Genomic DNA, 17044 nt, shown 5'->3' with positions numbered 1-17044 from the left:
AGGGAAACATGTACTGTATAGGGTATGGGGCTGTGTGCAGTGGGATACGGCACTGTTATGGGGTGTGGGGCTGTGTGCAGTGGGATACGGCACTGTTATGGGGTGTGGGGCTGTGTGCAGTGGGATACGGCACTGTTATGGGGTATAACAGCATGTTAATAAATGTTAATTTATTGGTTAAAAAGAAATTGTCATTTTTTTTCGGCTAATGTAAGACCTCCCCCGAAAGTAAGACAGGGTGGGACTTTTTGGGGTAAAATTAATGTAAGACAGGGTCTTACTTTCGGGGAAACACGGTAGCATCATCCACCTTGCGGTACTTGTTAAATCACTGAGGGAGAGGGGGTGGGACGTGACCTTTAACCTCTCGTGTGCTTCCTGTCCCTGTAAGGAGGAGGAGGACGTCCTCCATGGTGCTGTCAGGTTGGACTCCTGGAAACATCATTACCGGTAGGTCTAATACCTATTTTTGTTGTCTCCCTGCTAACACCCTCACACCTCTCCAGTCCATCCTTAACTCTGCCGCCCAACTAATTCATCTCTCTCCTCGCTACTCCTCCCCTCTGCAAATCTCTTCACTGGCTCCCATTCCCTCAGCGTATCCAGTTCAAATTACTAATACTGACCTACAAGGCCATCATTAACCTGTCTCCCCCATATGTCTCTGAACTAATCTCCCGATACCTTCCCTCACATAATCTCCGGTCCTCCCAAGACTTCCTTCTCTCCTCCACTTATTCGCTCCTCACCCAACCGCCTCCAAGACATCTCCCAAATAGCCCCTATTCTCTGGAATTCTGTGCCCCAACAAGTCCGACTATCAACCACATTTGGATCCTTCAGACGGAACCTGAAAACTCACCTCTTCAAGAAAGCTTACAGCCTGCAATGACCCCGCTACCTCCTCTCTCACCACTACCGGTGATATCACCTCAACCAACACCGGAACTGCTGCAACCCACCAACCTACTGTCTCCTTCCCCACCATCCTGTAGAATGTAAGCCCAAAAGGGCAGGGTCCTCTCCCCTCAGTATCAGTGTCATTGTTAGTTTGCTTACTGTACGTGATATCTGACCACCACCAACACCATGAAAACCACAGAAAGGAAAAATCCTCCAAAAAATTCAGTTGCAAACCAAGCAGGCCCAAATGCATCTGCACTAATCCAGGGTGCAGCGGACCCAAGTAAAATGGCAGCTGCACAGGTGCATAAATACCAAATGAAACAGCCAGCCTACAATCAGGGATTGGCCGTGTGGTACACCAGTGCAGAAAAAATAATAATCCGCATGTGGCAGTGTTCACACAGGGAATGCAGGGCTTCTGGCTAACAACCTCTTAGTAACACCATATAGGGGGGCTGCCCAGTGCCAACTAGAATGCATCCCGTGTGAACAGAGGCCACAAGTTTGCAGAACCATTTGGGCCCAACTGCACCCTGGAAAAAATATAAAAAGTGCACAACAAACATAGCAATATATGTAAGGTATTGGTTGATATTACGGCCTTAATACGGAAGCTGACAAACTGCGTCAAAGTTCCTTACACTTGCCAGTCCCTACGCTAACATGAAAACCACAGAAAGAGGAAAAATCCTCCAAAAAATTCAGTTGCAAACCAACCAGGCCCAAACGCATCTGCACTAATCCAGGGTGCAGCAGACCCAAGTAAAATGGCAGCTGCACAGGTGCATAAATACCAAATGAAACAGCCAGCCTACAATCAGGCCACAAGTTGGCTGGCTGTTTCATTTGGTATTTATGCACCTGTGCAGCTGCCATTTTACTTGGGTCCGCAGCACCCTGGATTAGTGCAGATGCATTTGGGCCTGCTTGGTTTGCACCACCAACACCACCAGAAAAATGTCCCAAAAGATTGACACGTCATCCGACAGCCATTTTTACTGAACACAAGCAAACATTGCCCAGGAAACCGACCAGCCAGCTTCAAAGCTGCAATTACAAACTCAAGAGAAGGGCCTGTAAGCACTGAGCGTTCTGCTGTCTAGCAACAGTGGTCGGTCTCCAAGGCAACAAAAGAAAAGGTGTTAATACTGCAAGAACTGCTGACATTTTAGTGAGCAGTACATCGTAAAATTGATTTTATTTACAACACTCTGACCCAGGAAAAAACCTGACCCAGTCGCTCAACATTTTACTAAATAGTTGTATATGCCAGGAAACAAATCAGGGAGCTTTTTTTTTTTTAGATCTCTACATTGTGTTCCTGTTATTGCCCCTAGTAATGTGTGAAAAAAAAATTGACAAGTGGGTGTTAAACACGACCTAGAGGTGTGTCTACACTGTCCAATCAATGCTGACTATCAACTTTAGGTTTTTATGGAAGCTTCTTTTTTAAATGGAGTTTGTATGTTCTCCCCGTGTTTTCGTGGGTTTCCACCCACATTCCAAGGACATACTGATAGGGAATCTAGATTGTGAGCTCCGATGGGGACAGTGGTGATAATGTCTGTAAAGCGCTGCAGAATTAATGGCACTGTATAATGAGTAAAATAAAGTCTAGCATAATAGATCCAGTGATAACACTATTCTGATCCTAAGCTGCTGAGCACAGTCACATCCTGGATTACATGTCAAGGGGAGGTCATGCGCTGTCATATGATGCCACCGATGCATTATATATGGCCTTTCTGAGAAACCGCACTTCTAGGAAAAACAAAACGTTATTTTTAGCCCTATATATGTGCATTTAAGAAAAAAAAAAAAGCCTCCCCAAAGCTTGAAAGCCCCTTTAACAGCAACAGTAAAGGAACCGTTCAGATAAGTGTTATGAAAGATGTGAAAGGCATTCAATAAGCAGAAAGCAAAATTAAAACCTAATTTTAAATAACAAACCTTTCCCCCTTTCTAGGGCCACGGGGAGCGGGTGGTAGTTGTGGGCTCCGTATTTTGCTTCTCTCTCGAACACATAATCCGAGTTTAACGCTTCCTCCAAGCTGCTCTCGGTGGCCACCGGTCCTGCAGAGCTTATTGAAGCCCTGAGGTTGGTGCACAGTGCACCCAGACTGCGTCTCTGGACGAGTTTGGAAAACATTTTGGAAAATCCAAGAAAATACTAGAAGTCCTGTGATAGAGAATGGAAAGAGTTAGAAGACCACCCTAGAGGCAGGTGCAGCTAAATGCAAGAAGAGCAGAAGAGCGAGAGCCTATAAATGGCTGAGAACGACCAGCATAGACCCAATCGATATCAAGCTCCACATCACACTCCCATGCCAAACACCAAGTCACGGCAAGTGCAAAAAATGACCATGATGACACACCCAAGATCACACAGACTACTCCGCTAGGTAAACACCAAGGTCCAGGCAGTGCAAAGCGAGCAGACTGTCAGCACTCTGCCAGACTAGAAAGCTTTTCATCAGCTAATCTGACCTGGATTGTTTACCCCTAAAGATTGAATGTAAAGATATTGCAAAAAGTATAACGTCACTTTGTTATAGACTTCATCTGCACCATCAACTGATCGCAAAGGTGATGCAGTCATTGAACCACAGTGGTCATGAAAACAAGTGCATTACAGGTGGGGTCTAAAAATAGAAAAAAAGATCCTAAGTAAACACTTATCCCACATATATTAAAAAAATATTTTGTACATATATATACATATACACACATACTATCAAATCACAACACATGCACAAGGATAAAGTCTAATGCAAAGGGAGAAGGGTCCTACTTTCACCAAAGTCAGTGCTTTGTGTGGCAAGGCCTTTGGGTCTCCTCACACAACACAGGGTCTGATGCTTGAGGACTCCTTTGTAGCCACCTTTTAGTTGAAGTGCCTAAAATCTGCAGCCAACACGTCTGTCTTGTTAGTCACACCCAGGTATTTCCCCTTTATAACCCTGAGTCATGAGAAGCTTCCGCCTGTGGCTGCACGTTGCTCAGTCTTCTGATCAGATGGCAACCAGAAGACCGTGCAAAAACGAAAAATGACTATTTTGCCTTATGTCACCGACAGCTTACCTCACTTTGAAGTCTGACTTTTTGCACAGATAATGGGCACTGAAATTCCTATTGAAGTATGTGGCCAAACATACTGAGCCCACTGCCGGACCCACACTGGGAAGTTCGTTCCTTGGCAAGGAGACAACACAAGCAATCTATGGTGTTTGGTTCAGATAGAGATGCAATTGGAGGAAAACCACCACAACCCACAACACACCCAGTAAATAATATAAGGTCAGGGAACTCACGAGTACAAGTCCAGAGGCAGTGACACACTGGAAAGTTTCTATTTTATGCTCTACACCCAAGTTCATGTAGTTCAAGTGCAACATCAAGAAACGCACAATGGTTGCAAACTTCAGATAAAACAGTGCAGCACACCTACGGGACAAACTAAAAATTTGCACCCAAACTTATCCGAGATGGATAAACTCTCCTGCACCAATAGAAAGGACTTGGGGGCTGCTGTAGAACATGGGCTGGACTGGTGGTAAGTCAACAAAGATCCCTGGAGCAATAGAATTAGGCTGAGTTCAAAAGGTACCCGTGAGCCAATTTTGGACTTTATTGGGGGCTTTGATCTGAAAGGGAAAAAGGTCGAGTTGGGTGCAAAGTTACACATTTTGGACTCAAATTGTCTAACCAGTGGCACACTGAATCCAGTTTATCAGGGGTTCAGAGGAAAGACCCTCAATATAGTCAAGAATTGGGGATCCAACCGTGATCCAAAACTGATCTCAATTGTAAAGCAATCTCCCATTCATAAGAGGTCAGCATCCTACACCCAACATCGAGGGTTTGGAATGTTGTGTGGCACACCACAAAGTATATTCCATGTGGCACAACAAAACATGGTGTGCCAACCCTACTGTGCCCATAAGTGAATATGGTGCCGATCTACAGCCATATACAAGAGATGACCCAGTGATGGACGTGTCCAGCCATAGTTGGGCATTTGGGACTTCTACAGCCTTTACTTTGAAAATTCATAGGGTCATTGACTAAATAAGATTTTTGTAATTTTACATTAATATATGCCCGGTCACAGGCTGGAAAATGGGCAAGATAAATGCCAACAGCTGACATGTCCCACCTCATTCCAAGGTTTCTGCTCAACACCTAATGTACAAAATTATACAATAACCTAATTGAGACCTCTTGAATTAAGATAAGTACATGCGGCTTTCAGGGCCACGTATTAGGTCAGCACCATACAAATAGATAAGTAAAGCCGTCATCTAGACTTGACCAGGTTATGTTTGCCTGTTGGCACGAGGTGGAGTAGAAGTAAATACACCAAAAAGTCCTATTGCATCTATGTTATATCACTGCTCTGTAATCCTCCCACACTTGGCCATGAACCAACAGTTCCCAAATGACCTTGTTTCCCAGCCACCACCAGCATTCCTTCATGTCTGGAAAAGTACATTCAACCAATACAAGTCAAGGAAGTATTAAGGTGAGGGTGATACAAGTAGATGAGGTGGATTCCACGTATCCAGGTGTAACTGTCCTGGGGCTTGTGCTGTATTATCTGTAATGTGACCTGGGGCCTGAAGAAAGCCACCATATACAAGAGGGAACCATTACTGGAAGTCATCCCATGTGCAATGGCTGCAAATATTCGGGCCAACCATTTACTCTATTGAATGCATTCAAGAGAAGATAGACATCTTCAAATCAAATGGTCATTACTCCATACTAATTCTCTTGGATCTCTCTGCAGCATTCGACACTGTGGATCATCAGCTCCTCCTCACTATGCTCCATTCCATTGGCCTCAAGGACACCGTTCTCTCCTGGTTCTCCTCCTATCTCTCCGACCGCTCCTTTACTGTTTCTTTTGCCGGTTCCTCCTCCTCTCACCTTCCCCTTACTGTTGGGGTTCCTCAAGGATCGGTTCTAGGCCCCCTCCTCTTCTCCTTGTACACTGCCCCTATTGGTCAAACAATCAGTAGATTTGGTTTCCATTACCATCTCTATGCTGATGACACCCAATTATACGCTTCTTCTCCTGACATCACGCCAGCCTTTCTAGAAAACACTGGCGATTGTCTAAACGCTGTGTCTAATATCATGTCCTCACTATATCTGAAACTGAACCTGTCAAAGACTGAACTCCTTGTGTTTCCTCCCGCTACTAATGTACCTACACCCGACATTGCCATTTCCGTCTGTGGTTCCACTATTACTCCCCAGCAACATGCCCGCTGTCTTGGGGTCATACTTGATTCCGAGCTTTCCTTTGCCCCCCACATTCGATCACTGGCTCGCTCTTGTCATCTGCACCTCAAAAACATTTCTAGAATTCGACCTTTTCTTACTTTTGACTCTGCAAAAACTCTTACTGTTTCTCTTATTCATTCTCGTCTTGACTATTGTAACTCTCTTCTAATCGGTCTCCCTCTTACCAAACTCTCCCCTCTCCAATCTGTCTTGAATGCTGCAGCCAGGATCATATTCCTCACCAATCGTTACACCGATGCCTCTACCTTGTGCCAGTCATTACACTGGCTACCCATCCACTCCAGAATTCAGTATAAACTTATTACCCTCACCCACAAAGCCCTCCATGGCTCAGCACCACCCTACATCTCCTCCCTTGTTTCAGTATACCACCCTACCCGCGCCCTCCGCTCTGCTGATGACCTGAGGTTAGTATCCTCAATAGTCAGAACCTCCCACTCCCGTCTCCAAGACTTTACACGTGCCGCGCCAATTCTTTGGAATGCACTTCCCAGGTCAATACGATTAGTCCCCAATCCCCACATTTTTAAGCGTGTCCTGAAAACGCATTTATTCAGACTGGCCTATCGCCTCAACACATTAACCTAACCTATCCCTGTGTGGCAGAGCCAAAAGTTTTACCATAACCAGGTTCCCAGCATCATGTTCCCACATGCTTTATGCATCCATTAGCCCTCTGTGTCTGTACTGTTACACACTTAACATTATGGCTGGTCCATACAATCAGGGCAACTGTTACCACCCACCTTTCGTGTCTACCTCTTTCCTCATAGACTGTAAGCTTGCGAGCAGGGCCCTCACTCCTCTTGGTATTTGTTATAATCTACTGTATGTGATTATTGTTATGCTGTAATGTCTATTGTCTGTACAAATCCCCTCTGAAATGTAAAGTGCTGCGGAATAGGTCGGCGCTATAAAAATAAAATTTATTATTATTATTACATCTTGTATAGAAAATATTCTAATTGCAACTGAACTGTGCCAGTCATTATACTGTATGATAGAGGGGTCTGGCTCGTATTAAAGGGGTTGTTCGCTACTCGGCCAACCCCTACTCAACTACTATACTGTATGGAAAATACCAGCTGGCACCAGAGCGTTACCATACTTCCCCCATATAAAATAAACTGAGAATTGGGTTGTCTGAATAGAAAACAGGCCCTGTAATAGACCAGTTTTCTATGGAGTTTTAAGGGCAATGCACCATGAGAAATAAAAGGACAAATGAAGAGGAACCAAACCTTCACTGGTGCCATCTACTTGAGGTTATGCACCCTAAAATTTAATGTCTGACACTTGTCACCAGAACTGTTTTTTGCTTAGGTCATTCCCATGGCTCTCCTGAGTATTCCATTTTCTTTGTAAATCCACTACACAGGTTGAGATATGGGTCTTTTTATAGTGTTTACAGGGAGGCATGGCTTACAGGGTAATAGTGCAGAACAGCCTAAAGTCACGCCCCTGAGGATCCATGGAGACACACCCCCTTTGTAAATCCCATAAAAATTAGCACCAAATAAGGCTCTGGATCTGTATGACAGATTTATAGAAATTACTAAAGGCAAGCAGCAGAAACAAAAGTCCAAAGCTTGACACTGGTAATAGACCCTCTAACTGCCAGGGCTGCAGCTGGGCCAAGGATATTAATCAAGCCAATATGGTAGAGGGTGGATAATTCGCCTCATCAGTACATGGTGCAAAGCTCGTTAGTCATTGGATCAGACTGACTTATGATAGCTACCTATAAGGCTACATTCCCACAGTAAGTTTTTTTTAGGTCATTTATTTTAGAAAAACATGGAAGTAACCTATCTTACATAGTTGGTGCAGAAAGGTGAATCCTGTGCTGCATTGAACAGGGGGCAGGATAACACCCTGGAGGTCCCTTCCAACTCTAACATTGTAGGATTGTATGAAATTCTGCAACATCAAAAGGTCATGGTGGGAACAGCCTCATATGTGGCATCAGACTTTATTCCCTCTCGGAGAGACTTAATTTGCATTTACACACAGTGTCTATAGTGGGTAGACCTTATCAATACAAGTAATATCCCTAGTATTGCAACCAGCAGTGGCATCTGGGAATATTTCCATCCATGCTGCAGAACTTTGCCTTCCAATCTACACTTTAAGGAAAAAGTTTAACATTACCAGTAAGTTTCTCCTGCAGTAGACGGGATGTCACTCATCTATTACAAGCAGGTTCATTAGAATTTAACCTTTCAGACAAATTCTCCCGTCATACTTCGGGCTATTTGCTCAGCCTATTTGCACTGCTCCGTATTACGTAGGCTGGCGGGGACGCAGGTTCTGCTGCCTTATGTGCCGCCTGCGGCTGAGTATTGGCTGCCGCCCTCTCCCCGTCCACTCCTCTGCACTGTAACCAGTCACCGCACAGCCCTGCACACACCCAGGTAACACCGCTCTACCTTGACCTCACCAAATCAGAAAATCGTAACGAAATCTGTATCTCCCATTCTCTAATCTAACTCGCACACCAGGTATGTTACGTGGCACAAATAATTTGTATTGAGGAACATTAGTGTGCAGCCGGCAGCAAAAAATGCCAGCCCCACCCAATGAAGACATTTGGGAAGGTGGATGGGTTTACATGAGCACATAGCAGGTCTCTTATCCTGAACAGTATCAGATACGACTAAGTCATTTGATCGGTTCCCGAAACTCATGGTCGTGCTGAGTTATGCAGTTGTAACGTTCTTGACAATAGGACAGCATAAACCTTTTCCGATTCTGAGGATCAGTGGTGTCCCAAGTAGTTAGACCACCATAAGAACGGAATGAAAATTTTAACTCAAGTCAAATCATATTTGGGGAAAACCAATTAAAAAAATGATTTTTTCAGTGGGGGGGGGGGCGGGGGCTTTAAAAATTGGTGGCGAGTAACTTTTAGCACCTCTGCATCAGAGCGTTAAGGCTTCCCCAAAGAGAAGGAGTAAATGACCCCCAAATTGCCAACCATGCGGGTGCCACATCCCACAGCAGTAGATGTGGCCGCTGTCCTTACTCCTGCAGTTATTGGCACAAATAACATGCAGAGCTGTGCTGGGTGATCAGTGGAGGTGCCTGCAGTCTGACCCCAATCCATATGGTATTGACCACCCACCCCAAGGAAATGCCATTGATATTAAAAAGTCCTGGGAAACCCCTCTAAGGCTAGTTTCACACTAGCGTTACCGGGCGCAGCGCACAGCCGCCGCTAAGCTCTGCCCCTGCCCACACCCCGTCCGTTCGCTGCATACGATCAGCGTACCCTATATTTAGCGTTGGGTACGCTGGTCGTGCGCTGGTGTACTTATGACGGCTAATGTGCCCTTTTGGCTCTGCGCTGACGTGCACCAAACGCACTGTGTTGCATTTTTGTGCGCTCGGTGCAGCACCAAAAGGGCGCAAGCGCCGGCAAAATCATACCAGTGCATGACCAGCATACCCATTGCTAAATATAAGGTACCCCGATAGCATGCAGCGCCATGCAATCAGAGGAGGAGCTGACTGGAGGGGGCGGAGCTTAGCGGCAGCCATGCGCTGCGCCCGGTAACGCTAGTGCGAAACTAGCCTAAGGAACCAAAATTAACAAACGGCAAATGTGCTAACAAGAGTTAGGAGAAGTCAGAACTGAAATGGTTAAAGCCGTCCCACACAGCCATTTCTGCCCACGTGGGCTACGTGTGGCACAATAGTAATAGGAGGTCTCCTTCACACACTGACCCCACTTATCGAACAGTTTACATTAGTATGTGGCACACCCAATGTCACAAGTCATAATTTTTGAACCAAGCTCCATAAAAGTTGAGCAATTGGGCACAGCAAGAAGGGAGAGGGGCAGGGACGTAGCTGTGATAGGCGCAGAGGTTGTAATCACACCTGGGACCTGGAGCCTAAGGGGACCAAAATGTCCCTTTTGGCCCATATGCAAAGACCACTATTGTTAAGACCCCTAAAAAGTGGGGGACTTGTTGGAAATTTTGCATTGGGGGCCCCAAAAGGTTGAAGTTACACAACTTAGAGGGGCCAACAACACTGACAGATTTTCACAACAGAAAAACATGCAGCAGATAAGACATCACACTTTATTAAATATCTGTAAGAAGTGTACAGCCGGGAGCCCTTTACACTGGAAACAGTTACAAAATTTGCTGAAAAGCTGATAGAAGGTACTGACTTCATTACTGGATTATAGGACAGTAAATATTCACCAAGTTTATTAGGTGCTTGTGCCCTTTGATGCAATTAACTAAGCCACAAAACTACTGGAACACCACGTCCATCTTGAACTGTCCTCCTATGTCTCCTCTTTGACTGCTTACAATCTGGCTTCCGGCCCCACCACTCCACCAATACTGCCCCTAGTAAAGTCACCAAAAAACTACTAAACGCAAAATCCAAGCGACACTACTCTGTCCTCTGCCTGCAACAGTTGACCATTCCCTCATCTCTTGGCATCCCAGACTTATCTTGTATCTCTTTGTGGCACCCCTGAGGATTCAGTTGCCACAGAGGTACTGCACCTCCTCTTGAGGTGTGGTACCCCATCATCCAGATGAGTTGGAGGCTCCTGACCATGCACCAACACTTGCATCCCACACAACACAGTAGTTCAGCAAAGCCACATTGTGTCTCCCTGCTTGGAGTGTAGCAGAGCACCTTTGGTGGCTCCCTGCTTGGAACACGAAACGTGCTGGGAGGCAGGAAGGTTTAGGAGTCTAGTTTTCAGTTCAGTTACAGTTCAGAGTTGGAGGACAGAAGATCCCTAGGAGAGGGATGGAGGAAGGAGGTGCTGCAGCAGATCTCAGTGACCTGGGTCTGCTGGCACAGGAAAGGAAAGAAGGAGAAAGACATTGAACAGAAACCAGATCTTCCATAAGAAAGACTAGTACGGAACGTAGGAGTAAAAGGGAACAGAGGACGTGGGTTAGGAGAGAACCCTGCCTAGATGTTCTAAGCGCAAGGCCGGGGCCCAGTCCCCAAGGTTGTATGGATACTAATGGTCCTTCAGCAGACACCGGTGGAGTAGTGAGCTGTAAATGCACTACTCCCATCTAAGACTTGAGGGCACAACAGCAACTTGGATAGTGAGCCGGGACTCAGGAGTAAGGAGTCCCCAAAGCAGGCTACAGCTGTCTGCCATACAAGTATTGTTCTTGGGAACATCTGTCAGGAGGAACTCTAGTGCAACTCAGTACTAGGAGTACTTCACCCCAAAGGCGCTATAAGAGGAGACGTTCAGAAAGACACATGTTGGCAGAGTGTTGGAAGGGAGCATTCCATCTGACATGGAGGTTGACTGAGTCCGACCTGGAGGACACAGCACAGAGGCAGGCACCTGTGTGTACTACAGACTGAGTAAAGCTTTGAAACTACAAGCCCTGGTGTCTTCCAGTTATTCCTTCGCTAACACACCCTATACCACTACATCTGGGCACCAGCTTCTACACCGCCTGTGCCTCTCCTCTACCCCTACATCTACACTGCCCTGGGACTACAGCTCCACCTGTGGGGAGCGTCACCATCTTGGCTGCAACACACCACCAGTCCCAGAGGATCTGCATGCAGCGTCGACTTAACACCTCACTTGCCGAATACCACAGGTGGCGTCACAAACTATTCATTCAAACAATTACATTTCACCATTTCAGTTCCCCCATTACTTGGGTGCCCAGGGCCACGGACCGGGCCACCGCTGCTGTGACATCCCGCTGACACCGGCCCGGTACTGAGTACCCAACAGCCCTGGGAGGGCGACCCATCTTCATACCAGACATTCAGTCTCCCAACACATCTTGCCACCTGTCTGTCAGGGTCCCCCAAGGTTAAGCCTAGATCCCCTACTCTTCCCGATCTACATCTTCAGCCTGGGAAAGCTCATGGAGTCTCTCAGCTTTGAGTATCTTTATGCTGATATACAGATCTACCTCTCTGGACCCGCTATCACCTCCTTACTAACCAGAATCCTACAATGTGTCCACCATTTCATCTCTCTTCTCTTCTAGATTTCTACAACAGTCATCCCCCCCCCCACCCACCCATCCATCAGGATCAATGGCTGCCCACTCTCCCCAGTCCCACAAGCTCACTGCCTTTACATAACGCTTGACAGTGATCTCTCCTTCATGCCACATATCCAAGCCCTTTCTATTTCCACACCTCAACCAAGAATCTGCAAAAACCCTAATCCATGCCCTCATCTCCCGCCTTGACTACTGCAACCTCCTGCTCTGTGGCTTCCCCACTAACACTCTCGCACCCCTCCAATCTATTCTAGACTCTGCTGCCCGGCTAATCCACCTGTCCCCCAGCTATTCCCTGGCCTCTCCTCTGTCAATCCCTTCACTATCTCCCCATGTCTAAAGATGCCAGTTCAAAGCCCCAACCATGGCATACAAAGCCATCCACAACCCATCTCCTCCATACATCTGTGACCTCATCTCCCGGTACTTGCCTGCACACAACCTCTGATCCTCACAAGATATCCTTCTCTGCTCTCCTCATCTCCTCTTCCCACAATCACATACAATATTTCTCCCATTCATCCCCCCTACTCTGGAACTCTCTACCACAACATATCAGACTCTCATCTACTGTGGAAACCTTCAAAAGGAACCTGAAGACCTACCTTTCCAACAAGCCTACAACCTGCAGTAACCACCGATCCACCAAACCGCTGCACGACCAGCTCTATCCTCACCTACTGTATCCTCACCCAGCCCTTGCAAACTGAGCCCGCATGTGTGCGATATATCTCTCTACATATCTATATAATCACCAACCAATCACGAAGCATCTCATTTCACCAGAGCGGTTTAAAAGAAGCCGAGCTGTCATTGGTTGCTATGAGCAACAGTTTTCCTTGCACCCAATCACTGAGCATCTTTTGTTTCACCAGAGCTGTTTAAAAGAAGCTAAGCTGTGATTGGTTGCTATGAGCAACAGTTTTCCCACTCCATGACAACACCTCAGCAGACACTGACCAGGAGGGAGAAATCTAGCATCCCCAGGAACATAAGCTCCCAGCCATTGTCTGCACCCCCAGAAAGGAGCAGAGAGCACAGGACAAATGAATCACCCCCTCCTGTGCCCATATACCCATCACACATCCTCCATCCCATAGGCACATCTTCCCTCTTAATGGGATCTCCGGTACGGAAGTTAAGGCAAATCCCTCAGCACTCTGATTCTGACCCCAGGCTTCTATTAAAGGGATCATTAGTATGGAAGTGAGGGCAAATCCATCCAGTGCTTTGGTTTTGACCTCAGGCCTCTTGAAGGGATCTCCGGTATGGAAGTTAGGACCATTCAACTCAGCGCTGTGGTTCGGACCCCAGGCTGACGGGATGATGTGGTATACTAGTGGTAGTAGTCCGGTGGCTCTGGCTGATGGGATGATGTGGTATACTAGTGGTAGTAGTCCGGTGGCTCTGGCTGATGGGATGATGTGGTATACTAGTGGTAGTAGTCCGGTGGCTCTGGCTGATGGGATGATGTGGGATATTATATTGAATGTGGCTATGTGGAGTGGGCGGGGCTCTACACTCATATATAGATATAATCAGTATAATCTGTAATAACTAACCATAGTTAGTTACTATGCCTGGGCAGCACCGGGCTCTTCAAGTAGTAATAAATATTTGCAAATTGCCTCTTCAGAACTCTAGTGCCACCAACTGGAATTAGCAATCATTAAAGCAAAAAATTACCCCTTAAATGAGCCTTGCCACAGGACTTGGGACACATTCTGACTTTTGTAACTTTTTGAAACACAGAAAAACAGCCGCTCCAACAAACGTCAAGGTAACCCGTATCAGAGCAGTCCCTAACTGACGTATTTAAAAACCTGATCATGTGTACAGTACCTATATGAGGATTCATACAGGTAATATACGATGTGGACATGCTGCAGAGGATGGCCTTTGTGCACGGCTTACAAGGGAGACAAGGGAGGGGTGGAAAACCTCCTTAAACTTGCAAAAACAAAAAACTATTAAAAATACAAACACATGGGCCACGCACACAGTGAACAAGTCTGTAGGACAGTGTTAACACCCCCCAAGAGACTGAACCACAGAAAAACCGTAAAAAACTCATAGGTACTACAGTATGATCAGGTTTTTAAATATATCAGGGACTGCTCTGATATGGGTTACCTTGACATTTGGTAGAGCGGCTTATTATACGATTTTTGCAAAAATATATCAACCAAATATTCTGTTATCTTTTTACTAGCACTTGCTGTGTACTGTTACTTCATTAACACAGTATTTTTCTATGTTTGTTTTACTGTGTTTTTCTGTGTTTCAGTCTTTTGGTGGTGTGAACACTGTCCTACAGACTTGTTCGCTTAGTGCAAGGCCCATGTGTTTGTATTTTGCCACCCTATAGAGCAGATAAAACAATGCATCTTAAATATTGCCGTCTCCATTCAGGACTCTAAAGCGCTTTAGCCATACTTGCTGCTGAATTTCTGCAGCAGTAATATATGAGGGATATACAAAGCTGTTGAGTTTGGGTCTTTACATTAAGGGTACGTACACACGCTGCAGATTGGGGTGCGGATTTTACAAAATCCGCAGGTAAATCTGCAAGTCAAAAGACATGCGGTTTCACCTGCGGTTTTGCCCTGCAGATTTTCATCTCAACGGAGATGGCAAACCGCAGCAGAATCCGCAGAAAGAACTGACATGTCAATTCTTTCTGCGGTTTAGAAACTGCAGCAAATCCGCACGGAAAAATCTGCACTGAGGTTTTTGATATCCATAGGATATTATGGTACTGTACACCGCAGCAGAAACTGCTGTGGATCCGCAGCGTGTACACAGCCTGACAGTTCCACCGACATCTGAATTCAGCTCCACAACATTATCTAGGGATGTAGATTAAACTAGAAAAATTTATTTTTTTTTGGGGGGGGGGGGGGCACGGAACCCCTTTTCACCTTTCTGTTTCCTCTAACTTGTGCATTTTTGTAATTGAACATCTGATTACAGATTTACAGATCACAACCTACGGCTTCTGTAAGTCACAGGACGCTGCTGGGGCAGGACGGATCTTGCAGGCTGAACAGATTCATAACTTAGTTACATAAAGGATAAATGATGCAATAAATCCTCGTGTACATCAGGAGGAGCGGAACAGCGACACTGCCCGCAGAGTGGCACCACAGCATCTGTAACAGGAGACTGCAAGAGGGAATCCTGCAGACCGACAAGACCCCATTGACAGTGGAAATGCTGCCTCTATCTGCAGGGGTCCAAATTTCACTATTCTGTACATTTTCCCATTTGATGCTACATTTTGTTATGGTACAGTCTATTCTACAGTTAAAAAAAAACAAAAAAAAAACAAACAAACAGTATTTACACTGTGTGAACACGGCCTTATCATGAAAAGCTACAGATTCACCAGCTGCACAGCCTGTGAGGTGCATCACCCAAAACGCCCCCCCCAGTATCCGCAGCCCCCTGGAGAAGGCCCAGGAGGATGCAAGGATTTCTGCGGACTGTAGTTCCCCCCAACTGCTGGAGACCACCGCTATAAATGCCAATCATTGTCACAGCTGGATACTGGGGGGGCACACGGCGCCATCACTGGAGGCCAGGGGGTGACAGGCATCACTGTGTGCCCAGCATCCATAGGGCCAAGAGTGGCCCCTGGCACCAGCATCACACAGGCCACAGAGAGAGGGAAGAGACAGGGCGACGGCACCGTGCAACCAAATCGCATCCGGCATGAAAGCACCAAGCCCTTCTATAGAGGAGGAAGCGAGACAATGACAGAAGCCGGGCGGCAGGATGACGCAATGCCACGCGGGCACCGACCCCTGCGCCGGGGCTCCCGGGTCACCCACCTGCTCCAATCACCCTGCTGCCAGCGACACCGCGCCCCCTCCAGGCCCCTCTTATGTAGAATCGCCGCCGGGTGACGATCTGCAAGGTTTTAGTTGATTGGTTGAAATACTAGCCAAGTGACCAATCACATTGTTCATTTGAGCCATCTCCCTCCTCTCGCCCCCTTGTGCGTGACAGATGGGCGGAGCCGAGAGAAGGCTGGAATGTGCAGAGCGCGGCGTTCTGTGGAGCCACACCACGTGACTCTCTGGGCTATTACTGTATAGCCACACCACGTGACTGCCTGCCTTCCACCTGCACACTGTGCTGTATACTGTTGCGGTGAATAGCGTCTTACTGCGCACTGCTCGTTATTCACCGCCTTCCCCTGATTTGCTACCAGGATGGTGATATCCTATATTCCATTAATGTGCACCTGGACAGATAACCTTGATAAAAGCTGCCATAAAGGCCGAAACGTTGGTCCATGAATCTGTCTCATACGGGCTGACTCAATAAAGATTACTATACCTACTACACCTGGTGCCAAAGGTTTGACTTCATAGCAGCTACATAATTTCCCCTATGGGCACCATCTCATGTGGTTATGTGGACCCCCCCTTTTTTTTTTTACTTCATTTGATGAATCACCATCTTGCAGAAGTATATAAAGGCGGGGGGATCCAACCAGCAGCAGCACAGCTGTCTGTCATCAGCTGAGGGTGCTTTCCAGTTTAGATATTTCTAATATCACTGGAGAACCCCTTAAAAGACTGTGGGGGCCCTGTACTGGTTCATGCCAGTCATGGTGAGTAGATGGACTGGCGTCCGGCTCATCCACTGACTCTTCATACGTCTCTTCATGAATGAGGAGCGCCGAACAAATGGTGGGCACCTCGCCACAAACCCTACTCTGCTGTAGAAAGCTTTGTGGAGTAGCGAACCCCAGTGGCGGGCTGGGCCATGTGGCAGGGATGCATTTTCCCCCC

General features: G+C 46.6%; 1 protein-coding gene across 1 annotated transcript in view; it reads right to left on the bottom strand.

Moving 5' to 3' along the window:
• The window catches only part of OAT (ornithine aminotransferase), a 38696-nt gene extending 22476 nt beyond the window's left edge, over positions 1-16220 (bottom strand). The window contains exons 1-2 of the mRNA XM_073546425.1: positions 16076-16220; positions 2857-3085 (exon numbers count right to left, since the gene is read on the bottom strand). Of these exons, the coding sequence (XP_073402526.1) occupies positions 2857-3055 (199 nt within the window). The 5' untranslated portion in view covers positions 3056-3085; positions 16076-16220. The remainder of the gene's footprint in view (positions 1-2856; positions 3086-16075) is intronic.
• Between the last annotated feature and the right edge of the window lie 824 nt (positions 16221-17044).

Source organism: Dendrobates tinctorius, unplaced genomic scaffold (assembly GCF_039654945.1).
Source record: "Dendrobates tinctorius isolate UK_male_01 unplaced genomic scaffold, ASM3965494v1 ptg000147l, whole genome shotgun sequence".
Lineage (NCBI taxonomy): Eukaryota > Metazoa > Chordata > Amphibia > Anura > Dendrobatidae > Dendrobates > Dendrobates tinctorius.
Note: the sequence above shows the minus strand (reverse complement) of the source record. Positions and strands in the feature narration are given on the sequence as shown.